Source organism: Hermetia illucens, chromosome 1, assembly GCF_905115235.1.
Source record: "Hermetia illucens chromosome 1, iHerIll2.2.curated.20191125, whole genome shotgun sequence".
NCBI classification, from domain to species: domain Eukaryota; kingdom Metazoa; phylum Arthropoda; class Insecta; order Diptera; family Stratiomyidae; genus Hermetia; species Hermetia illucens.
Window position 1 is genome coordinate 76,365,100 of NC_051849.1, and position 25,807 is coordinate 76,390,906.

General features: G+C 38.7%; 1 protein-coding gene across 1 annotated transcript; it reads right to left on the reverse strand.

The window, feature by feature from the left end:
• On the reverse strand, positions 1-25,650 carry LOC119646157 (MATH and LRR domain-containing protein PFE0570w-like). Its single transcript, XM_038046528.1, has 8 exons — positions 25,509-25,650; positions 18,166-19,779; positions 16,059-18,047; positions 15,887-15,924; positions 15,707-15,814; positions 11,639-12,511; positions 10,402-10,485; positions 1-2,078 (listed from the first exon to the last, which is right to left on the reverse strand). The coding sequence occupies exons 2-8, from the start codon at positions 19,736-19,738 to the stop codon at positions 174-176; spliced, it is 6,570 nt and encodes a 2,189-aa protein (XP_037902456.1). The 5' UTR covers positions 19,739-19,779; positions 25,509-25,650; the 3' UTR covers positions 1-173.
• Positions 25,651-25,807: the final 157 nt, after the last annotated feature.

Consider the following 25,807-nt stretch of genomic DNA (forward strand, 5'->3'; position numbering starts at 1 on the left):
ACTAAACAATAATTATTTCTTTCAATTTGCATCCATAAAATTAGTTATCACGCTACACACAAACATATTTTTCGGCTTAAATGCAACCCAACTTATTCTTGTCAAAACCAGATCGTTTTTAAAATATTCTAACAAAAGACCTTAAAACACAAGAGACTATTCAAAATAAATAATTAAGAAATCAGTGCGCACTTTTTTCTTAGCACCTCCATTTTATCCTGAATCAGGGGATTCAGTGCTTCTGTGAGCGATTTAACTGGCTTGGAATATTCAATCTGTACACAATACGCTTCATCGTTAGCGAACGTCTTTTCATATCGTAAAGTGGCTTGAGAAAATTTAGGCAAAGTCTTAAATAAATAGTAAAGTATTTTGTATGGAATAGACTGAGTTTTCGGTTCTGGATCGTCTGATGAGAATTCAAACTGTTCAATTGTTTTAACTAATCTCAAGACAGAACCCCATTCTTTGTTTGATAATCCTAGCAATATTTGCAAAGTGTTCCCTAGAATTTTTAACGTATGAAGACGTCCCATAGTAAATTTTATGATGACTTTCGCCGATACCTCTTTCGAACATTCCATGAACGTTGTGTTGCTTTTATAAAATAATTTTCTAACATCTTTCCCGAGATTCACGCTGTTTACGTCAAGATATGTGAGATAGGCAAAGTTTCGAGGTTCAATTGGAGTGTAGAAGTTCATTTGATATCCTAAGCCATTAGACATACGGTCGTTATTTTCTTGATTTTCAATAACACGAGACATTTGTAACATTCTTGTGTTTTCGTTCTCGCGTACGAGTTCTTGGCTTTTTCTATTATTGTCCGCCTCATCAGAAGGAATAGGAATATTGCAAACGTAAGTTAGATCAGCATTCAACAACTGCGAATGAGTAGGAGGAGAGGGATCGGGACTCGTATCTTCAATTAAGTAATCGCGATCTACAGTGCTTTCATGGGGTAATTTTTCGCTTAAATAACCTTCGTTTTTAGCTGATGATTCAAAGGATAACTGCTTTCTACTTTTAGTTGTTACTGACACCGATTCAGGCGCAAGCTGAGAAAAACTTTGTCCTGGTTCAGATGTAGATTCCCTTGAAGGGCTCTGTGTGATTTGCTTTTCAACCGCTATTTGAGATTTAGTTGAGTTTTCCTTCGCAGCAGTCTGAATAGCAACACCATCTACCTGCTCAGACGATGGAGGAATTTCTTCGTTCGACGTACTCAAATTCGGGGTTAAATTTGTATGCTCATTACTACAAGAAATATTTTCATCACTGCCTAAACTGGACATTATTGGAGTCGATAATTGTGATTTCGGCATTGAAATACCACCAGTCAACACATTTTCTTCATCAGTATTTAACAAGTATTGTTTAACTTCATTTAGCTGAGTTATTGAAAGATTTTCTCCAAAACTTGTATAGAATAATTCATTAGTAACACTTTTGTTCTTCGAATCAATATCCGGATCAATATCGTCGATAGAACTATTTATTTTCTCGGAGTTTTGAGGACCTCTGTTAACAAGTTGAGATGTTTGCATTTGTGTACTAACGAGCGCTTTGGCTTTGACTAATGAGAGATTTCCGTTTTCCTGTGTTGTGTTATTATTACCAGCATGAATTTTAGCACCTGCATTATTACTTGAATCTGCACTTTGACTATCACGCATATTTAGTCGGGGGGGAATTCTGGGCAAGACATACACATTCTGAGATTCTATGATCTCGGCCATTTCCTTTCTTTGCAAGTTGTATTCGCCCGAATCACCAAGAATGAATATATCCCTTTGCAGGTAGTCGAGACATTCGACATCTTCGCCATACGATAGGTCTATTTCCTGTTTTATTTCTTGTTTCAATGTCATTTCAGAAATACCGTTTTCAGTTTGCTGTGCATTATTTACTGAGTTTATTCTTTCGCAAACCCCATCCTCCTCTGATGCAGGTATGCCTACTTCCTTTGAGTTTTCTCTTTCAATGACTGTGTCGTTGCCAGTTTTATCGGCCTCAGAACCCGAATCATATAACTCAGAAGTGGACTTTGTATGTATCTTTTTCACTTCATCCAAATGCTGAAAGAAAGATACAAAGAAATGCATTAGTAGATTGGAAGCAGTAGAAAGAAACTAAGTAATCAATTAGATGCTGGAATCCGAAAAAGCATTATATTTATCTAATATTTTAGTATCTCAAAATGTTATTTACTACAATTGAATCATGAATTTCGAAACGAATTCATCTACGTTTCCTCAAATTTTTCAAAAGAGAAGAAACTTAATTCATTTCAAATTATATCGAAATCGAATGCGGGGATTTTGCTGAAACTGCTAGCTATTGGGTAGCAATAGCCAATACCAAAATCAGTTTGATGGGAAATTACATTTTGAAAGACCCCGATATCTAAATTCATAATCCAGTTATGTAAAACGACTGAAAAACAAAAAAGTAGAATGTAATTTTATTGAATAAAATCAGTGTTTTAAAGAAACAAAATATTCCCTTCAAATGTTGCCCATTACATCGTATCTGTTCATTGCGATTCTGGTAACTGTATTCCCGAATAATATTTCTTGGTGGAAAGTCGATTACCCGCCTTGACTTGCTGTGGGATATAATTAGCACTATTTTTCCATTAAATCCGACCGTAGCGAACCTCTCGACCAGGCAACGTCCGATAAAGTTCTAGACAACCAACCGCGGAAGAAGTTCTTATTTGCTCACGCATTTACAGCGTGTTTCAAAGTAGGTTTCCCCTCTAATGAAAACAACAAAAGCTGATATTAATTCTTGACGCACGGACGGCGTCAAGACGTAGTTAGTTGATCAGACCGAGGAAGTCGCAAGAGCCCTACCGAAAAAAGCGCCTTGATATCTGCGCTCTACAAGAAACCCGATGGGTTAACACCGCGATGCAAAGTCCTGCAAGGTGCTTGCTGATGATTATATTATGTTGCACGCAGCCTTAATGTTCATGTGAAAAGGCAGATAGCGACAGGTGTCATGGGGGAAAAGGGTTTGGAACACGCAGTAAGGGTGGCGAGCATATAGTCAATTTTGCGGATATTATCTTGTACTTATGAATACATGGTTCATTAAATGATTGCCTTATCTTCCTACATTTTATAGCAGAAACCGTAAAATGCTAATTGACTATATTTTTAAATGATGCCGACATTTTACCGCTGTCACTGACTGCCAAGCCGTTTCTTATGAGACCATCGCACCTCAACATCGGCCGTTGATTACCGTCTTGTGAATCAAGTCACCAATAAAAGAGCGTGAGCGTGACAAGAAAGAACAAATACTCTGATAGGGTCATCAAGCCGATAAACGGTTCATCAACCGTATGGTTTTTGAATGACGATGTAAAATTAAGGTCGAGAAACGACAGCACCTAGTTCCGCTGGATTCAATTGCTCTATCATGATTCAAAAAGTACAGTTCGAAGTGTGGGGGATATATCAAAATCGCTTCGTGTCTCTGTCGGTGTTCATCAAGGAAGCGCCCTCTCGCCACTCCTCTTTGTTCTTGTTATCGACATCGCCACACGGTATATCTAATGTCCAGCGCCCTATACATTGCTTTATGCAGATGAAGTTTTTCGGTCGTCTCATAGCAAAAATGGTCTCGAGCCGACCCTGCTTGTGAACCAGACAAAGGCTAAAGAAGAAGAATATTCTATGATGAATATCGAAAATCACAATCGATAACAGCTAATAATAACCCGTGCACGGTTGTTGGTAGCCAACAGAGCCTATTTAAGGAGGTCATCCCGTGTGTCGGGTTGGAGAAATCGATTTTTTTTTGCATGAATTGTATCTATATATAGTGCAGAATATGTGGACAAAGGGATTTTCCGATATTCTGAGTCGTTCAGGAATTACAGTGTTAAACAGGGAAGGAGTTTGCAGCCGCGGCTAGAGTACTCGATGAGAAAGAGTGTCGAATCTTTTTTTACCTGTTAGTTTTTTACCTGAGCCTTATAAATTCGAACACAGGTATAAATATAAAAAGATGGAAAACCAAGCAATTGTCTAAACTTATTTGCTGTTTGGAATAAAAAGGATAATCCAGTCTAGAGTAAGCACTAAAAGGCTTTCAAGCTATACTCAGTTATATTTTGTTATAAGTATTGTGCTGTTTGTGTGTTCAATGATTTTTTTAAATGGATCGTACGAAGGGAGATCGCTTTAACATTCAACGTTATGCTCTCACTAAACAACGAGTATTTCATGGGAATCGATAGTTATCAAAAAAGAAAAAGGACTTCGCATCAACATCAGCAAAGAAACTTTTAGCAAGCATGAACATGGATGTTCCAATTGCGACAAGTTTTGTATATTGTATATTGGATTTTGCTGGAGTTTTCCCCGGTATTTCTGCAAATTTCTACAAATAATAAAATATACGTAGTAGTAAAAAAGGAATGCGTAGGACATGTCGAGAAAAGAATGGAAACGGGGCTTAGAAATGCAAAGAAGAATCACAAAGGCATCGGTGGAAAAGGCTTGAAAACTTACTGATAAGGTTATTAACGACCTCACTACATTTTTTGGGCTAGCTATTCGTCGATACGCAAATTCATTAGAAGGAATGAAGCAAGAAATTTGGGCAACTTTCTTCCATAAATGTTCTACAGGTGGAAATCCTCAGCATCAAAATTGTCCAGCAGGCGAGGACAGTTGGTGCAAATAGCGCAAAGCGAAAGCTAAAGGAGAACTGGATAGTTTCTACCACGAGAAGGCACCTTTGACTGAAGAAGTTCAAACCGTCATCAAACCAATCTACGAAGATTTGTCACGAGATGATCTCTTGAATAGATGTTTAGGAGCAGAGACCAGAATAACAATGAGTCGTTAAATCTGGACTTTCGCTCCTAAACACCTTCATTCTGGGGCCAAGGTCGTAGAAATAGCCACTTTTCTGACTGTAATTATTTTCAATGAAGGATTCAATGGCATTCTCAAAATTCTAGTGACAATGGGATGTCAAGGTGGTCACATATGTCAGTTTTATGCCGACCGCCGTAATGAAGCGCAAATTTGGCGGTCCGAACGACGATCGACTGACCTCACTAAAAGAGCCAGAATTGAAACCAGAGAGCAACAATCGGCCTTACAAGACTTTTTTGAAGAAACGGAGGGTGCTCTCTATGGACCAGGTATAGTAGATTAATGGTAAGTGAAAATTTTACTGTTGATAATCACATTTAAATTTTCAAATGCGTTTTTCTCGAAACTGCATCTTGAAAATCGGCTGGCACCATAGCTCAAAAACTATCCAACCAAATTCTTTCAAATTTTCACGACTTCTTTAATACATATTTCTACGGTCCGCAAACTAGGATAATTGCAATCGGACTGGTAGTTTTTTTTTTTATTCATAAAAAAGGCCGTAAAAAAACACCAAAATCCAAAAAATTAAGTTTAAAAGCCCATCAAAAATTTACCTTTTAATATTTTCTAATTATCCTAATTTGCGGACCGTGGAATATTGTCCACATTAAAATGCCATTTAGTTTTTTTTCCTCTGATGAACACAGCGCCCTCCAGCGTGGCAGCAGAAAAACACCTTTTTTTGGAGATGGGTGCATAAATTGACACGTATTCCGAAAACTAGCTACGATATTAAGCTGAAAAATTTACCACATACACTAGAGGTATCAATAAACATATGGTGAAAAAATCACATTTCTATCTTTATCCAGTCCTCGAAAATAATTTTTCAAAGAAAGGCAAAAAAAACTGCCTTCACACGGGATGACCCCCTTAAATTTACAAAAACAGTTCCGCTTGAAACGTCTCACTATAGGGTTAAAGCTCTTACTATACAAGACAATGATCTTGCCATGTATTCCTCGGAGAAAATTGCGAACTCTTGGCCGCGTTCGAGACAAGAATCCTCCGAAGAATTTTTGGCCCGCTACATGAGGATGGACGATTCCTTAGTTTAGATAACGACGAAATCGATGAGCGACACCATGATCGTCAGGTTGTGGATAAAATTCGACTGGCCACTTAATCCGTATGGATGATGGTGATCCAGTCCGAAAAGGCACGATGCCGTAGACCAGGACGCCAGACAGCTTTTAGGGATATCGAATTGGTGGACCTCGGCGCAAAACCGGGATGTCTGGGGTTCCTTATTAAGGCAGACCTAGACCGGATATGGGTTGTTGCGCCGTTTATGATGATCATGTTATAAACAGAAGTAACTCATATCTCACACACCTTCTTTTGTTAGTGCTCATGCGCGAGATATTGATATTTAGTATTTGGGATTGCAGTAAATTTAAAGGCAAAAGACAACTTTACTAACTAACTTTATTAGTGACAGTACGATTTTGATCGAAATAAACTCAACGTAGAAAGATGTAACTTACTACATGTGTGGGCGCTTACAGTTTCCTCCCTCTCACCGAATTTCGTGTCAATCGGTATAGCCGTTTCTGAGAAAAGCGCGTGTTACAGACAGGCCGACGGATAAACTGACAATTAACCGATTTTAATATAGTTTTGTTTTACGAACGAAACCTTAAAAAATATGTTATTATTAAAAAAGTCATGTCCTACTTTTATTGAGGATTTCTTCGTAAATATTCTCCCAGTTATCATTTTCGCAGCATATAAATAAATATACCTGTATTTCAAAATACATGTTTAGTCAATTCAAATTTATTCAAAAACAGAAGGAACAAAATAGCTATGAGGCATGTGCATGTGCAAAAGACATCCGAAAAAATAAATCGGAAGGATTTCATTCGAGCAATGACATTGCCGATGTGCGAAAATCAGAGGCTTCGAAACGATTCAGAAGTCCCCAGCCAAAGCTATCAAAATTTTGATAAATGAAAACAGCTAAGAATTGTAGAATATTTAAGAATCAAGTGGCGCCACATGTCTCCAAAAATACAATACATCAAGCTTTCAAGAAATTTCGATATTTATTTTGCGAAGAAATGCTAAAATCTAATCATGCATGTCGCAATTTTCTGGAAAAGAAGCTATATTGGACGCATGAATGGGAAAAGATGCGTAATACATAATGCGCTTAGTTTCTCATTCCGTAAAATTTACTTAAGGCTTGGTTCTTTTGTGTATTGCAGAGTATTTGGTTCGACGTAATAACATTAATTTAGTTGGGTTAGACAGAATACGAGAATGTTCGCTGGTCCGTGAAAAGTTAATATTTAAACAGGATAACGTGTCAATACACGCCAGTTAATGTTCTAAAAGTGAATTGGCCAAGATGAAAAATCCGATACTGGAGTGCCTCTCAGTGCCACCCAGATTGAAAGACATGATATTCGCTTCTAGAGTTGAACTCATGGTTCATAAGATTAGGGCGTCAACATTTTTTTCTAAAATCAGAGAAATAACTGCGAGATTATAGTTTGATTACATGCCAGTTCTATTGAACCAAGAAGTGTTTTATTTCCGCCAATATGGATGTATGGCGGTGAAAGTGTAGTATAGGTTCCAGAGCGAAAGAGTGGATTGGTACCCATTATGGAGTACAAAACCTGCTAGCTCTACTACCAAACCCTCTCTCAATCAAATTAACCACGTGTTAATCGAACACCACCATCTTCCAACCTTTGTCATCAAGTCAGCAGAATGAAGCCATATGCAGCTCGGTGCTCATCCTGCCGGAATCTGTTTTCTAATCATATGAAAATAGAGTAGTATTTTGATGAATTGTTCAACAACCAAAATATCGGAAAGCAATGGAGGATGAGTGATTCCGTACACGTCGTGGGTAAAATAGGACTCAATAGGCTGCGTTGGGCGTCTCACCTAAACCATATAGGTGAATATTATTTGGCCTGGAAAGTCTAGGGGCAAAAGAAGAAGACGTGGCAGTCTCTGCCAGAGATGGAGCGATGGTGTATGCCAGTGCCTCAGACAGCTTTTAGGAATATGAAAAACACTGCTGTCTAGAATTCCCTAGTAAGGCAGGTCTAGACCGGATCCCGATATTTACGCCGTTAATAATGATGATGAATATGTGTCTACGTATGCATAATGTGAAGAATGGTAAAATAACTCTTTATTCTAATCATGACGATTAAGACCTTAAGAGGCCCAACAAAGTGGCATCATGTTGAATGAAGAAAGAGCATAGTTACACTCATTCTGCGACGAATGACTGGAGCAAAACAAAAACAGTGTTATAATAAAGTTTCTGCTGGTGTCTAAAGTTAAAAATGTTCCTTTATTTTCTGTATCGCAAAAAAACATTTTGTTTTAGTTTTTTAGTCATTTATATCAATATCAATATCAATTACTCCAGGTAGACATATGTGTACATGTAGGTACAGTTACGAAAAAAAAATAGCAGTGTGGGCTTGACGTTAATTTTAATTGTAATATTGTTCCTACTAAGTATTTAATTTTGTTTCCAATTGCATGGGATGTATATTGAGTGTCTACTTTGTGCACAGCTGAAAAGTATAAGCAATCAATCAAACGGTTTCTAGGAAACGGCATTTTAAATGGTTAGGTTAGATTTCTCGGCCGAAGAAAATAAAAGAGTCCGAAGGATTTTCTACGGCTTAAATTTATATTTCGTCCACAAAATACATTTTTAATGAGAAAATAAGAATGTTTTATTGATTTTGATTAGTTCTGAATCAAAAAATATTGTTATTATTACAATAGTGGGACGTGGGGACCACTGCATCTCGGAGAAAAGGGAAATCATAAAACACATGATTAAGAAAGTACCAGGAAATCCAGCGTCCTTTGCGGTGTTCAGCGAAAATGATTGCAAATGCACTCAAATTATAAAGTAACCCTGAAACTCGAGGTAGGAAGCGAGCAATGTCCTCTTTGTTAGTGAGGCGGTTAGTCCGTTGCAGCAAGACAAACGCTTTCATGACGGCAACCCAGCTAGAAGACGAACCTGATGTGGCAGCTGTGGTTCAAATTGTTCGCCGGAGATTAAGAAAGAATAATTTGAAAGCTCGAAGGACGAGACAAGTTCCTCTGGTCAGTAAAAGGCATGTAACGGCATATGTACAGTTCGCCAAAACTCACTTAGGTTAGAAGACCGAGAAATGGAGAAACATTTTATAGTCTGATGGATCCAAGATTGTTTTGTATGATGGCAAAGGGTCCCGTACCTATGTAAGTCGCCCACCTTATTCTGTCCCCAAATATACTGTAAAACAGTTAAGCACGGCGGTACAAGCATTATGGTGTTGGCTTGCTTTTCATTCTATGGTGTATGCGCAATATATTGGACAAAATCAACGATGGACCAAAATGTTTATGTCTACATACTGGAAAACATCATGCCGCCTTACGCAATCGGCTCCACCCTATTGGGAATTTATGTACTGATGTCAAGAATGCCGTTAGTATTGTAAAACCCTACAACAACAGCATGCTTTGGCGCGCGGTACAAGAATCGTGGTGTGCTATCGACTCTTATTTTCTTGAGCCCTCGTTTTTTGTACTGCTGACATTTTGTTCGATTTTTTTAAACAAAAAAAGAAATTGTGTTTATTTTTCTTAGGCATACCATTACTGGATAGTTTTTCTGTTATTTGAAAATAAAAAGGTAATAAAAGTTCAATTCCAAGTCAGAATCATAATCATTTAAATTGCCGTCTAACTGCTATTATTTCGCAGGTGTATATATACGTGCTAATGATGTTTGCAGAGAGTCTAATTCTGATAGATATATCTATGCATTAAATCAGCGGTTTATATATACCCGAAGCACGAGCTTCCGGTATATCGACTTATTAATTTTTAACAAACATAATAAACTTCTGCAAACCGCTTCGGTCACGCTGCTACCAGCGGCAGCGTCTGCCGAGTTGCCTCTGCCCTGGTAAGAAACCGTAAAGCTGTCTCCGCTTACTATGTTTTGAATCTAGGGGGCTAAGCCAAAACGAGAGTTCCATGGAACAAAAAGGAGGGAATAAGTTGCTCCCTATTTGGTTTGTGGTCTGTTTGGATTTCGGAAATTAATGGTAGGGACGGAAAGCGCAATTCAGTTCAATTCAAGAGATTGTTGTGTTTATGCAAAGAAACTAAAAAATACAGGATTTCGGGAAGGTACTTAAATATAAATAAATATTTTCAGCAGTTACCATATATACCCAACTTTAAAGTATAATTCAGTTTTAATATAAATGGTAGCCGGCAGACGTGCTCATACAATAATAGTATAGATAGAAGTTGCAGGTTGCCGAAGTCATATTTTTTCAATGGTATTCCATTCGATTTTACGTGTCTAGCATTCCAACAAATATTGGTTACTTCAATCACAACAATTTGCTAATTTTATAAATTCAGAAAAGATTTAATGAAAGCATAGAAAATTTCCTAGATAATCTCATTGCTTTCTATAGGTTAATTGAATTAAATTTATAAATCAACTTACCCCATTAATCAACTGACTGTGCACCGCTGCTTCATTTATATTATCAATAGTAGAGATATTAGCCGCCGCATCTAATGATGTAATCTGCGTTTATTTGGATGTAGTGATGGGAAAAAATAAGAATTAGTTGAGAATAAGTTGAATTGTTGAAATTTTCCAAAACTTGTTGGAATTATAAAATATATTTATATATACAAGGTCTGTCGCAATGTAAACGATACTTTTTCAAAATATTCAATAGAGATTTACGCTATCTTTTAACAGGAGTAATTGTGGAAAAGGTACATCCTTCATAATTTATGCACAATTAGAAGCCGAGTTATTGCTTTATAAGTGACAGTGTCTTTATAGTATCGGTCGAAAAATGAGTTTAGAACAAAGAGGGAATATTAAGTTTTGTTTTAAACTTGTAAAACTTCTACTGAGACATTTTAATTAATGAAACAAGTGTATTTAATAATCGTTTACCCCGTAACAGGGTCCATGACTGGTTTAAACGATTCCAAGAAGGTCGAGAAGACATCAAGGACGACGAACATCCCTGTCACAAAAGTTTCGTTACGATACATCGCAACGGAATTGAAAATATCAAGAGATTCACTTCATTGCATTTTGACCGAAAAAATAGGAATCAGGGAGGTTTGTGTTCGCTTTGTTCCACACATGACTAATGAGCATAAATGGCTCCGAATCCAACATAACAATGACATGATTAAAGAGTCAAAACAGGAGGCAAACTTCAAGTACAGCATTGTTACTGGTGACGAGACATGATGTTTTTAATATGACCCCGAACCAAAGCGTCAAAGTGCCGAACGGAGAACCCAAGGTAGCCAGATTTGAGAAAAGCGGTCGTGACAGTGGCGCTTTTTGCACGATAATGCGTCGGCTCATCGCTCAACACTTATCATTGATTTTACCAAAAATCACATTTTAACCGTCAACCACTCATCGTATTCTCCTGATTTTGCACCTTGCGACTTCTACCTCTTTAGAAAACTACACCTGGCACTGAAAGGAGAACATTATGCCGATATTGAAATTTTACAAAAGGCATCGACCGCGATTTTGAAGGAAAATCCTATAGAACGGCTTAAAAATTCATTTGACCTGCTAATTGATCGTTGTAATGCTTGTTGAATAAAAATGATTTTTGAATAAAAATGATTTTTGAATAAAAATGGTGTCGCTTTTAAAAAATCTCGTTTACTTTGCGACATATTATTAATTCACTCACCGGTGTAGATGTAGAAATCTCTCGAATCCTTTCTGAGTTATTTAAAATCCTCCTTTCCTCAACCAAATTTTGCTCTAAAGGACTTTCGATAGGATCATAATCGGCATCATTTTCTCGTGAGCTATAAGATGACGAAGGCATTCCCTTCTTTATTACAACTGGCGCCAAATTCATCTGATCGGATTTAGAAGGGCAATCACCCTCGGTTTCCGAAATAATCAACTTTGATGTTAATAGTGAAGGTCTGCCTTTATTAGAAGTATATTCCAGTTCTGAGTTTTCAAACTGTTGATGTAAATTCAGTAGAGTTTTATTTGCATCGTCCTGATCACTTGCATTATACATTTCATTCAACAAATTTTCAGTGTTGGGTTCTAAATCTTCAATAACAGTAACTACGTTTTCGGGGTTTGGAATATATTCTACTTCATCACTGTATTGCGAATATTCTATTTCCTGCTTAATGGGGATTTCAATATTATAATTATGTTCCTTCAAGATATTGTCTTGGCTTTTCTCAATTTCGGTTTGTTCATTATCGGCATTGTCATTTCTATCCGATAATCCGCTTTCTTCACTTTGAGATGTTTGTGGCGCCTCTGCCCTCGTTAAATTAGTTGACAAAGAGATATTTTGCTCAACGTTGAATGAGCCAGGGTGGCTGTGATTACTAGTATCCATTGCAAAGTTATTTTCTCCCGTTTTGCCAGAAATCATTTCATTCAATGGCTGTAAGTCAACTATTGACTTTTCCACTAGATATGAATTATCCTTTTCGACTACATCATCACTTTCTCTGTTTCCGTGATTAGAAGTCGAACTATTCACTGTGGAAGTATCCGCTATGTTGTCATTCTGCTCCACCTCCGATGACTGTAAAAAATATAAAGAATATGTAGACTAGAAAATAAGATGCAAATGAAGGATATGTTGAATACAAAGTATGTAATTTCTTATCGCTCCTTAAAAGTACCTATTTTTAAAGAAGACTTTACAAAAAACATTCACTTCAATTCTAATAAACCACTACCACCAAAGCCTGTAGCATACATAGATTGTAAGATCAATAAATAGTATAAATTTTCTGTGGGCGAGACAAAGCGGCTGGCCTTAGGCCTTCACAAACAGAACGCGACCTGTGCCCGGTAGATGTTGCTATGAGTTATTCAAGTATTTCTGAGCGACACAACTTTTTTCGGGATGATAACAAACGGGTCGGTCACACGCCAACATCAAGAATTTTGGAAAATATGACGATTAACCGCCCGATTTTCCACTCGGTTTGAGAATAGATTGTTTCGCTAGACATCCGGGTTTTGTACAGAAGTCCACCACTTCCAAATCCGTAAAAGTTCCGTCTGAATCAGGGTATAATCTATCTTATTGTCCTAACACATATATTGCCCTTATGACGAGGATTAAGTGACCCGCCCACCGCAGCCTCTTCAACCGGATTTTACCCGCAACCAGACGGGTGTGGTATCGGTCATACACGGAAGTTTTTGTAAGCTGAAATAGGCTCTGCTTTAACAACCGTGTGCGGATTTCGTCCTCATAGTCGTTGTCGGTTCTGATCGACCCTAAAAAAAAGAAGTTATCATCGGTTTCAAAATTGTATTCTCTTATATTCATTATTTTCATTTGACCATCTTTTTCTCTTCCGCAGTTTCATCCCTCTCGTTTGGTAGAAGCTACCATCAATGACAATGAAATTTAATGTAATTAACTTTTTCTACAAAATTATTTTAAAAAATTATCCACTTCTCAGTAGGCACTCGATCCGAAACCGAAAATTAAAATTAAAAAGGAAAGTATGTGATTATAATTAAAAATCTTGAATGTCTCACGACGCCGACCAAAGTGGAAGTAGCAAACAAGGGTGAATGCCCAAGCCAAAGGGCTGCCTTGTCTGGATTCACTTTTTAGGGACAACACTTTTCAGCATCGATTTTTCACGTCTTTTAACGTTATATAGGCTTGATGATCTGAAGAACGCCGTCTTAAGAACGGAATAGCGCATCCTAATAGGGCAGACTAAAACTAGTTATTTGAATGGAGCATGTCCATCCATATATAGGCACAAGCGACAGGATTCTAAGTGGTAATTGGTTTTCAATGAATCAAAGAGATTTTGTGGGGTGCTGACAAATGGAGCCGTGTTGCCTATTACGTTTGTGCTCTTCTTCTCTCTAACAAGATTAATATCGACGGGTGAAGTGGCTCCAATTTTTTGAACCAATAACACCTGGCGAAAGGAATTTCCCAACTTGACGAAGAGGCACTCAATTGCTAGTTCGATGGCTTACCGGAAGTATGACACTCAGTACTTAAATGAATTGACCCAAAAAGAAAAAAAAATAGAGGAGAAAAGGAAATTAATGTAATCAAATGTTAATAAAGAGTCATCCAAATTTTAGTAGGGTATAGGGCATTTGGGGGACACCCGGTCCTAAAAATGTTTCACGCTTTTTCCGATTAGATTTCTGTCTGAGATGTGTTACATTACTAATTTTCTAGCACTCAGCCATTACAAGAGAATAGAGAAACTTTATAGGATCAGCCTGTAGCAATCAGGGAGATGGATCCCGGAGCTAATCTTGTGGGCTGTAGCTTTCACTCCTCAATCAGTGGCAGCACCATACTAAATGACACAAATGATAACGCAGACAAAAATTAGCATAGACTTTTAACAAGACAAACAGATAAATGCCTTTAGTTCACAATATATATGATTGGCATAGACTCCAGAGCATAGTGCAATTATCGGTTTCTGGCAATATGCATGAACTACCTCCACGATTTTCCGAGAAGCTTCCACTCTTCCTCCACTGTTATATGCTACGGTCGGTAGGGCAGTCAATTCGTCAGCCATACTGGGATAGTGGGTTCCATTGCATAGCATAGCCCGCAATACAATTGCCGCTTATTTTAATGTCTGACCTATTCGCTGCCACTATCGCCTTCTCATCAATACGTCAGAATCCATCATATTTTCTCCAGCCAAAATACCCTAATGAGACGAGGGAGGCATACATTGATGAAAACTTCGAGCTTTTGAGTAACATAGAGAGCATTGGCATGAAACAATCTTACGCATATTAAAACAAGAATCCAGGGCAGACTGTGAGAAAGTTGTATATGTATATATATGGTTGCCATTTATTCCTTGGTGGGACCCTTCAGTTCCCCCCCCCTCCCCCCCACGACTTCCCGAGACGCCCGCACTCCTCCTCTACAGTTCTGCACTAAGTACCCTTGGCGCGACCCACTCGCAAACCATCTTGGGAGAGTAGATTCCACTGCATAGCATAGCCCGCAATGCACTTCCGCCTTCCGATCACAGAGCGGATGAGTGATAAACCTTGAGATAAGGTCAGGCTAGCATACTCCGATAATACGACGCCGACAGGTGTTCACGAAAGCTTAGAGCTTTTGAGTAACAGCGTAGTTCATTTCCCATATTGCAAAACAGAAATAACACTAGCACACAATAGTCTCAACTTGATCTTGCTGTTGAGATAATTACCAAATGTTTTTGTGCACGGACCCCTCGTTCGGGGCATAGCACCCAAGAGACTAGATTTTCGTCTGCTACTTGTAGTCCAGCCTAAAATTAATAGACAAGGAGTAGCTATTCCAAACTACATTTTTTTGTTTTGAAACATATATACCACATTTATATTTCGGGAAGGGCACACCCCTTCTTCAGTATAGAACTACTAAAAAGAATTGTGCAATTGTTTAGTAGTAGTAGCAGTTCAGCAGCTTTGTACTGAAGAAGGGGGTATGCTCCCGAAATACATATATACGCTTCAAAACAAAAAATTTGTATTTGGGGATATCCACCTCTTGTCTATTAATCTCAAAAACATTTCACGTTTTGAATGTATTTCAAATGCTCTTGCTGAATTCCCGTCATATAAGCGTTATTGTATTATCCAAATTATTCCCGACGCATGCCTAACGCGGTTTAAACTGATCTCAACAAAAACTGTGAAATCGTACTTCAAGCCATGGAGATAATGAATAAAAAATACTTAATAAATAAATAAAACTTTAATTGCTTACCTCCTGGCTTATAATGTTTTGCTCTTTAGGATGACTTAACTTGGCATTCGGGCTGGTATTATGGAAAGATACTTCAGACGTGATGTTGAGGTCATCGCGACTAGTGTTCTACAAAAACAAAAAAGTATTATTTGTTAAAAAAACTTATAATTGTAATGATTAAACTGCAAGAATTCTTACCAATTCAACTCTTTCCAGGCTCGGTGGTCGGTTTGATGCTACAAAGAATATGGTTAATTTTTGGGGTTTTTTTTGACAAACATTTCTACAGTTTTCTTATTAAAAAAATAATGAATTTTCTAGACATACCGCCAACATACTTTCCACTACCTTACGAAATACAAAAACTAACCGTTACTCTGCGACCCCTTCTCATCATCCTTCGATGTTCTAGTTGTCTCCGAACTGCTACTGTCCTTTTCGCAAGACAAATCGGATGAAGTAAATAGACTCCGTGAGCTGAAGAGTGCAGCAAGTCGTTCAGCAAGCTTTTTAATATTCAATTTATCATTCCTTATCTTAATGGTAATCACAGTTGTTGTTGGTCCTCGCTGTAAGGTCGTTTGAGGACTTTCTGGGCTCGTTGCTGTTGTTGTTCGCTGTTGTTTATTGGGAGTTTTTTCGCTTTCTTCGATCGCTGTCTTAAATTTAGAAATAATTCGTACACCGTTTATATTTTCTTCCATCGTTTTAACCCGTTTCGAACCGAGTCCAACGTTTGAAGAATTTTCAGAGACAGCGCTGCTAGTCTCTAAATGTTTTTCCGAAGTTGCGGTGTTAGAGAATTTGGTATCCTCTGTAGCAGTGGTTTCCCGATGTTGTTCATTTCTGCTCGATTTATCGGAATCAGCAGAGACATTCTGTCGAGATGAGCCAATCGATGTCTGTTGCTTCGATATCGAACTAGATTTTTCAACTGTTGATGTAATTGGATTATCTCCTAATTGAGAATTGTTGGTTTCATGCGACACAGAGAAGAGCTCTTCATTAAGATTAATTCTTTGTGGTGAAATAGTTATATTTGGACAATTTTCTTCAATTATTTCACTATATTCTTTGCTTGTACATTCTATAAAATTCTTCTTCTGGTAGTTGGAACTTTGTTTTTCTGTGTGTGGATTAGGCTTCTCAACTCGATCGACGTTTTCCGATACTAAATGAATACCCTCTCCTGTATCTTCTGCTACACTCGAAATCAATCCGGGCAAACTACTTTCATCTCTTATATTACACTGACTCATGTCGTTGTTTGCTTTCTCAATTTGATCGTCGTTTGTCAATACAGAATGAATATCCTCTTCTATATCTTCTGCTACATTCGAAATCAATCCGGATGGGCCATTTTCATCACTTAGGTCGTTGTTTGCTTTCTCTTGAACTGGCTTTACATAATGAGATTGAGTAAACGCTGTCCTATTTTCGAGTTCTGATGAAAGACCTGCTGTCATTATGTTTGCCCCATAATCCGAAGCTTTATTCATATTCTTCTTATCCGCCGGAGTCGTTTGTTTTTCCAAATTTTCATTTACTTTCACAGATTGTTCTGAGATATTACTTTTCTCGAGAGTTACCTCAGAAGTATGTGTGTCCTGTGCTGCCATTATGCAAAAGTTGTCTTTTTTTTCTTTGGCATCTGCAATGTCACTACACAATCCACCGTTTGGTGTTGTACTATTTTCTGGACTTTGATACTCTACATGTTCCATGGTAATTTGAGAGTTTTCAGGAGAACACTCCTCACTTAGCGAAGTATGTTTCCTTTTTCTCGAGATAGACATTAATGAGCCTTCCACTTCAGGTATTTGTGACTTTGAAATAATACGTAGATTCTTTAACACTGGATTATATAAATAATCAGGTTTCGAAATATATTTATTATGCAATTTCTTGATATACACGTCCATCATTTTTTTCGATATTATTTTTGAATATTTCTGCATGAAATAATCTTTGACTACTTCAGCGATATTTGTGAATTCTTTAAATTCCTCCAACGACATTTTGAGATATATTTTGGCTTCTTCCGATTGTGGTGTTTTATTAGTATCATACTGATCCCGAATTCTATTTTCGATGTTTTCAATAGAATTTGGTACCTTTTCTGCCATTATTTCTTGTGATACTCCGATAGAAGCATCATCACAAAGCTGACTTTTTTCGATTAGATTAAATTCTACATTATCTATATTAGATAACTCTGAATTACCGGTTTCTACGTATGTTGAAGTAGGATTAGAAAAGTTTTCTGTTCGTCTCTTTCGTGGTGAGACGCTCTGCTTTCTCTCTTGTCCACTTCTATAATCAATTCCACTTGTTGGTGAATCACTTCTTCCATTCAGCTCTGAAAATTTAAGATAATTTTCTCACACAGAGTAAGCTATAATTTCTCTTACTTTAGTTAGTAAATGATTTATTTTCAGAATGCAAATATATTTTTTTTAACTAAAAAGGACACTTACCGGAACTATTCTTTTCATTTGTGCGTTTTGAACCGTTACCAGAAACTTCAAGCGAATTTTCACCACTCAACATTGAAATTTTATCATCCTTCTCCTTCAAAAAAGAATATTCTTTTACTGGTGATTTAGGGGGATTATCTTCGTCCGTAAGCCTTGTAATTCCCGGGTTTTCTTCAAAAAAACTTTTCATTTTTTTGTTGCGGTCCGAATTATGTCTAGCTTCCGGTGGTGTTTGAGAATTATCCTTCCCCTTAGATACTTCTGTTGTATTACTGGAATTTTCGTCTTGCAGATTAGGTCGGATCTTTCTGGCTACACCGCTTTTGCTGCATGTTTCTATGTTCAATATTGAGTCATTAGCTTCCCTCGACTTCCTAGGAGATCTACGCAACTTGGGAGGAATGGGCGAATCGGATTTTTCATCTGCTTCTCTTCGTTTCCTTTTTCTCGCGTTTGTCCGAGACGTATTAGACGACAGACTTTCTTCCACAGATAAAGATTCTGAAGGTGAGATTATCTTCAAATTTTTAAACATGGCTTCTTGTCGGTATTCTGGTGTTTTTACGTATTTATTATAAACTCGTTCTACATACACATGCATGATTCCAAACAACTTTTTTATAGTATCCTCTGAATTGTTTTGGCTCAAAAAATGATTTTCGATTAACTCCACAATATTCGTATTTTTATGGAATTCTTGTAAGGACATACGTAGGCACATGTCTTCCACGCTTTGCTGCGACGACTGGTTTTTATTTGTGAATTCACACTCGCCCTTCTGGCTCAAATTGCGATCCACCTTGATTGAAGAGCTTTTCGTACCATTTCTCTTCTTCGACATTGGACAAGGCTTTTCTTTCACAATTTGAGACTCGTCCCTTGTTCGGTTAGCATTATATTTAACATTATTTCGTTCAATACTTCTTACAAGTTTTTCCGAGGAAGGTTTTGCAAATTCCGACTCATCGTTTTTCCTGCATAGTACAGTGGCTTTGGATGCATCACTCGATAAACTGTCAGAATCGGATAATTCTTGTGAACTTGAAATTATTCGCAAATTATCAAACATAGCTACTCGTCGGTATTCAGGGTTCTTTCTGTAAGCCTCATAGACCCGCGCAACATATATATTTATTGAGCTCATCTTTTTCCTTAAGATATCTTCGGAATATTTTTGCTGCAGAAAGTCATTTTTGATCAAGTCTACAACATTTGTATTGTCGCGGAATTCTTTCAAAGACATTTTAAGACACTTGTCTTCAATACTTTCCTGTGTGCGTTCGTTAGTTTTTGGTTTTCGACTTTTTGTTGAAATCTGTTCATCTTGTTGAGAAGTGTTCGGAGTTGCATGTAAATGTGCATTCGAGCGAGTTTGGAAATATTCCACAATACTTCCTTGTGAAGATGTTTCAGTACTGGACCTCAGATTATTCTTCTTAGATGTAGCAGGGGAATTATACAACCATTTGGAACATCCCTCCTGGGGCGACGGACAGCGCCTCGGTTGTTTGTTTTGTTTTGAATCGGGTTTACTTTGCCGCTGATTAGATCGTTTACGCTTGTTTCCTCTCATTTTAAAACTAGTTAAAATTCAATGCGTAGCAATTTTGTTGTCTGTTGGAGGAGAAAAATATAATTTTTTAACCAGACAAAAATTATCAATAAAAACAGAATTTACAACTATAGATATTCCTTTTTTGCTAATCCAGATATACTAATTACAAATCCACCACTTATTACAATGTGTATATTAGGCCAATATGACCTTGTTTACCAAATTTATTTTGATATTTAACTATAAAAAAAAGAGATTCCTGTCCTGGCCGCAGTTCATCTAGAAACTAGATCAGAATAACACCATCATAAAGGTAAGCGACAAGACTTACAAACTGCGTACAAGTAGGTCAGAATAATAATCTCAAATAACTGAATGTGACAAAACTTGCGTAATCTGGGATTTTCTCCACCTCGGACACCACCTTGTCGTTGTGGGGAGGCTGTAGGAGTTTACTACCACACTAAGGGTGTCCAAACATGAATATGGAAGCTAGGGATTTGAACACTCCAAGTTGTAAGAAGTCACAGACTTCAAATCTACCCACACAGTCTTCAAATCTAGCGCTGTCAAGGCGCGGATTTTGGAGGCCTCACCACATTCATGTCCCCCTACGGAGAAATCCGGCATGCTTTCCGACTCAATTGAAAGCCTGCATTTAGTGCCTACGACGAAGTCAGCCAGAAAGGAAAATACGGCAACTCTCAACTTGAGAGAAATTGGAAATCTGACTACAGCCGACCCGTCCGCGGTACTACAGTCCGCAAACGGAAGAGGAAGGCTTGACAGAAGGGAACTTCAACCACTAAGGGGAACTACATGCTGAATCCTGCCTGTCAGAATCTTCTCCTTCATCCTTACCGGGAAGAGCGGAAAAAGGGAAGCTGGTGACGTAGACGCTACTGGCTTAACGCCGGTATGTGGAAATGGACCGAAGAGGCCTAGACACCATGACTCTGGGAAGGCTCCTCGCCGGGAACAAAAGGCACTGCGAAGCAAGATGAAGCACCTTGGGAATGAGAATATGGACGTGGCTCTACCACTAGGTGCAGTAATGTTCAGAGAAATCGGACGCAAGGAAGCAGAATCTTCGACGGAAAGTGGGGATAAACTAATAACCCCGGTGAGACCCACATTGGACGTACCAGACTCCCCGGTCAGTGGTAATACGCGCAAAAGAAGCGTAATATAAACACATCTGTGATTGGCAAAGCTTTATTGTGCTCCGGACTAGGACCTACATCCGCATGTGCCGCGGGGTTGGGACCGGTGTCCCGGGAGGGGATCAAATCAACGAGAGAGATCTTAACGAAGCTGGTCTCTCCCACAGGAATACAAAGGCGGGAACAAAGTGGACGTATGCGCAAACTGCAGCCTATTTCTGACTGCTGTGGTGGGAATTTCCTCCAAGGATGGGAAAATTTCAGAAGGACAATTTCTCATCCTCTAGGAATGCCTGTGAGAAATATGTGCCTGGAACGAAGCCAAGATTTAACAATCAAGGTTTTCTCAATGGGCGCCCTTCCATGGATGACGACATGGGAACTGCTGTACCTCCAAGTGCAGCCCTTCTTAGAGAAATCAACACGAGGGGATCGAATCTCTGGTGGTACGGTGTGGAGGAAACCCTCTCACTCGCGGACCGCGGTAGACGCTTCTAACAGTTTTCCATTACACATTAGACTAAGTTTACGCCGAAAACATAAGGATTAATCAAATAAACCTGGAGCATGCCAAAGCCTCCTCCTATCTGCTGGCAGCGAAGCTCACAAAGCTGCAAGATTGCCCCTACATTTTTCTGATGCAAGAGCCATGGGTTCGATTTAATAGAATCTGTGGCATTGGATCAGTAAAGGTGGCTAGGATATTTTACGATGACAGACCCTCTTGGAGGTACACAGTGCGAGAAAACTGGTGAAAGAAGAGGAAGGGAGAGAGTTGACGGTTGTTGCAACCCCTTCAACACGCAAGTTTTGCAAGGTGAACTGCGAAAGCTGTTACCAATAAAAAGGTGAGACCTGACATACTGTCCTTTGAACACTTCAAACCACCTGGTATGGACGGTATCTCCCGTCAAAGATACACGATACAAGTCTGAAGGGTGAGTACGCGATGGAGGTATTCATGGACATTGAAGGGGCGATTGACTGTGCGCCTTTCCAAAAACTGTGTGATGGTGATGATGATACTTTAATAAGGTGGATCTATGCTATGCTAACGCAGAGGTTTATGTTGCTGGTCAAATGAAGCGAAATCGACCGCATATGACGCGACGATACAGGCTGCTGAAAACCGCAAACTTGTCACCAATGTCATTACGGTCACCAAGACTGTCTCTCCATCACATGCCCGAGGATGGTGTTGGCATTCAGGTCCCCAATGCCATCTCTGCGAACTCTCGGCTACCCAGCATACAATTGCTCATATAAAGTGCCTTTCTCCTCAGATGACTTCCTTAGCGCGTAACAATGTATTATTGAAATGTTTCTCACTCTTCACCAGATTCTCGCAGTCAATATCCTGTCCGAAAACGCCTTCTGAGAAATGAGGATGCGTCTTGCGGTTACCATAAGTATTAATCCAAGACCAGACCTACGCTTACTTCCGGCATGCTTTCCAGAGTAAATTAGCATAGTGCCGGAATAGGGAGAGGATTGCCCTTCAGAGTCCCACCATCTTGTCTAGCCCAATTAAATTCTCGCTGGAATTGGAGCGAGCGTTCTGGGCAGCCTCGTTGACATTGTCTGAGAACGTTCGCACTTCCCGTAATGCAATTATAAATGGTAAACGAAAGCAAAATGTCATACCCGAAAACCATTTCGTCTCCGAGAGATGGAAGCATTTCCAAAACGTAATAAAATTTTATATTGGGAGATGAGTAGGTTCATAACTATACCTTTTAGGCGTTTTTTACAATAAGCAGGAAATACTGTGAGTGAACTCTAAGCGCCCCAGTTCAAAGGAAAGTTATTACCTCAGCCGGGCATGAGCTTCCCGTGTTAGTAGTCAATACTGGAAGTCCGAGAGAAGTTTACACAATCTACACCTTGAGACGCCTAGGTAATGCAAGGTCATTCAAATTATAGTCACTCTTCTTTTCTTTTCTCAAACAGGATCGTAATCATCTATGGTGTCCATGAAAGTACCAAACAAGTCGGGAAACCGGAAGCTTGACGCTTCAGGTATAAAAGGTTTTGTGTTTCCCTATGTAAGGAGCATAACGTAGTTCTCCATTGGCTTATAGCATTGACCCGAGATATTGAAATCGTTCAGTTCTGGGTAGGTTACTGCCATTGCCAGAACTGAGCGATTTACGTATCTCGAAGGGCAGGTTACTTCCATTGCCAGAACTCAGCGATTTAAATATCTCGAGTCAACGCTATCAGCCAATGGAGAACTGCGTAATGAAATTGTTTCACGCATTAATGCAACCTGGATGAAGTGGCATTCCCCAACTGGTGTTCTTTGTGATCGACGTATCAGCGCACGACCCAAATCTAAAATTTACTGCAATGTCGTCCGTCTGCCACTCTCTATAGTTCTGAGTGTTGGCCGACTATAAAGGACAATGAACGGCGCCTTGCGGAAGATGTTGCATTGCACTGGTGGCGTGGCACGTTTTGATTACGTCTGAAATGAGAATATCCGCGATCGATATGAGTTTGCATCGATCGTGGAAAAACTGCAAGAGAGGCGTTTTCGCTGGTGTGGTCACGTAATTCACGCGAGAATTCAACAACCAGTATTGATCAGAACATCGAAAGGAATGGTAAGCAACCAAAAAGCCGGCCAAAACAATGGTGGCTTGATACGCTGGATGGGGATTTAAAGGTCTCGCGATTACATCCTGATCAGTCATTTGATAAAATAAAATGACGAAACCGATCACCACGAGCCGACCCCGCCTGTGAACTGAAGGCTGAAGAAAAAGAAAAAGATGTGAGGAGCGACGAGTGCACGACAGCTCCGTGTAATATAGCTAAAAACTCCATTGCCCTCTATTTTCTAGAAAGCGATTTAAATAAATCATTTGATGGAAAGCCCTGTGTTGATAATGGTCAACCTCATACGCTTCACGCCCTCAGGTTAATATTATTAGCGAATGAAAACAATTTAACCAACATCAAATATAAAAAAAGGGCTAGGGAGAATTAGATTCTTCTTGAACGGAATTTTAATATTTCACTCGAATTTCAATTATTCTCGTTAATTATGACGTCAGCATCTTATTTGTATGGCTTAGAATGCTGTTAATTAGCACGAAATTGATAAGTTTGAACTGCTATAACTTTCCCAATAATAGTTGGATTTTCATGAAATCTGGCATGTGTAGGCACTAGGCTGTCCTCTATGTCGGTGCAAAATTTAGTACACTTAGGAAGAACTTAAAGAGAGTTTTCTAGTCTATTTCTAAAAGTTGATAATATACTATTAGTAAATTTTTTGAGCAGATACCGGAATGGGACATCTCTCGAAGATTAGATTTCACATAAGTGTTTTACAAAAAACCTTAAAAAGGGCTGCAGATAAATAGATTCTTCATAAATGTGACTTTAATATTCCACGCGAATGTCAATTATTCCGGGTAATTATGACGTCAGCATCTGATTTGCATGGCTGTGGAAGCAGTAAACTTGTGCGAAATTGCTAAGTTTGAACTGCTATAACTTTGGCGTTAATTGCCTGATTTCCATGAAATTTAGCACATATATACGAAATATTGTCCCCTATGCTGGCACACATTTGGAAGTCCTAGGATGAATTTAAGGGGGGTTTTTCAGTAAATTTCTAAAAAGTAGTAATATACTATTAGTAAGTTTATTTGAGCAGATATCGGAATGGGACATATTTTGAGGCCTAGATTTCATCTAGGCGCACCACCCTGATTTTTTTCGGATTTTTAGGTTGGGTAGTTTCCGAAAATGAGTCCTGTCTCACTTCAAGTGCGTACATTTTGACTCATTACTCACGCACTTTGCAATTTATGCCAAAACTAATGTCAGTTTCGGAAAGTACAAATCGAGGCCTTTCGTTTGATACCCCACACAACTATATCCGGTGAAAAAAATTTTTGAATCCCCCCTTTGCATGTATGGGGAGCCCCCCTTTAAACTCCACCTATTTATGCCACTCGCTGTATGCGTGGGATTTCATAGTTCCCATCTGTCCACCAAATTTCGTTCGGATCGGTTTAGCCGTTTTGGAGAAAAATGCGTGTGACAGACAGACAGCCAGACAGACATTGAATCGATTTTAATAAGGTTTTGTTTTACACAAAACCTTAAAAAATGAGGCAGAAGAGACGTCAATCTGCACTTGTCCACCTTCATTTAAAAATACATTGAGATTCATACCAATGAATGTCCATGTAACACCCTATTGTTTTTGGATACCAGCCACCGGAAATATCTGAGCCGTGAGGAGGCTTCCGTAAAAGTCTGTCTCCAGGAAACTACCTTCCGATTCCTTGTGACTCCACATAGGCGACCACCTGTCGAGTACATGGGATGCAGTATTGACATTGGTTTACAGTGAATAAAATTGATTGCGCGGTTATGTCGATTTACGCCCGAAAATTTAAGTTACCGCTGAAGGGCTAAACAAACCTAAACCTGATTCAATTGAAATGGGGCACTGTCACGGATATTTGGATGAATATATTTGAATCTAATAAATAAAGGGTAGATAGCAGATGGAACGTATTTTTCAATATCCTTTCCAATTTATGCAAACCACATCAGTACATTTTGATACTTATTAGATCTTGGTATCAGGAGAACACACTCACAACATAGTACAGGAGATAGAATTCCGGCCACCTGAAGTGCAGAGCACTAGTTGGATTTAATGATTCCACGAACAGACAAATTGGGACAACTTTGCAGCAAAATTTACCGACAATCACAAAGACTATCAACACAAAACAAGGATTTAAATTTCATACGAATTGCAACTACTTTGACAGTTAGTGCAAGACTTGCCAGAATAAAGGGGCGTTCAGGCATTTTATATATAGGAGCCTTTATATGCGGATCAATGCAATAAGCTTAGAATAATCTATTAATGGCGATGTGCATAATGTACATA

Coding starts and splice junctions, on each gene's coding strand:
- LOC119646157 (XM_038046528.1), bottom strand. CDS start 19,738: ATGAGAGGAAACAAGCGTAAACGATCTAATCAGCGGCAAAGTAAACCC. Junction 18,048..18,165: donor AAATGAAAAGAATAGTTCCG/GTAAGTGTCCTT, acceptor TTAAATTTTCAG/AGCTGAATGGAAGAAGTGAT. Junction 15,815..15,886: donor GCCTGGAAAGAGTTGAATTG/GTAAGAATTCTT, acceptor TTGTTTTTGTAG/AACACTAGTCGCGATGACCT.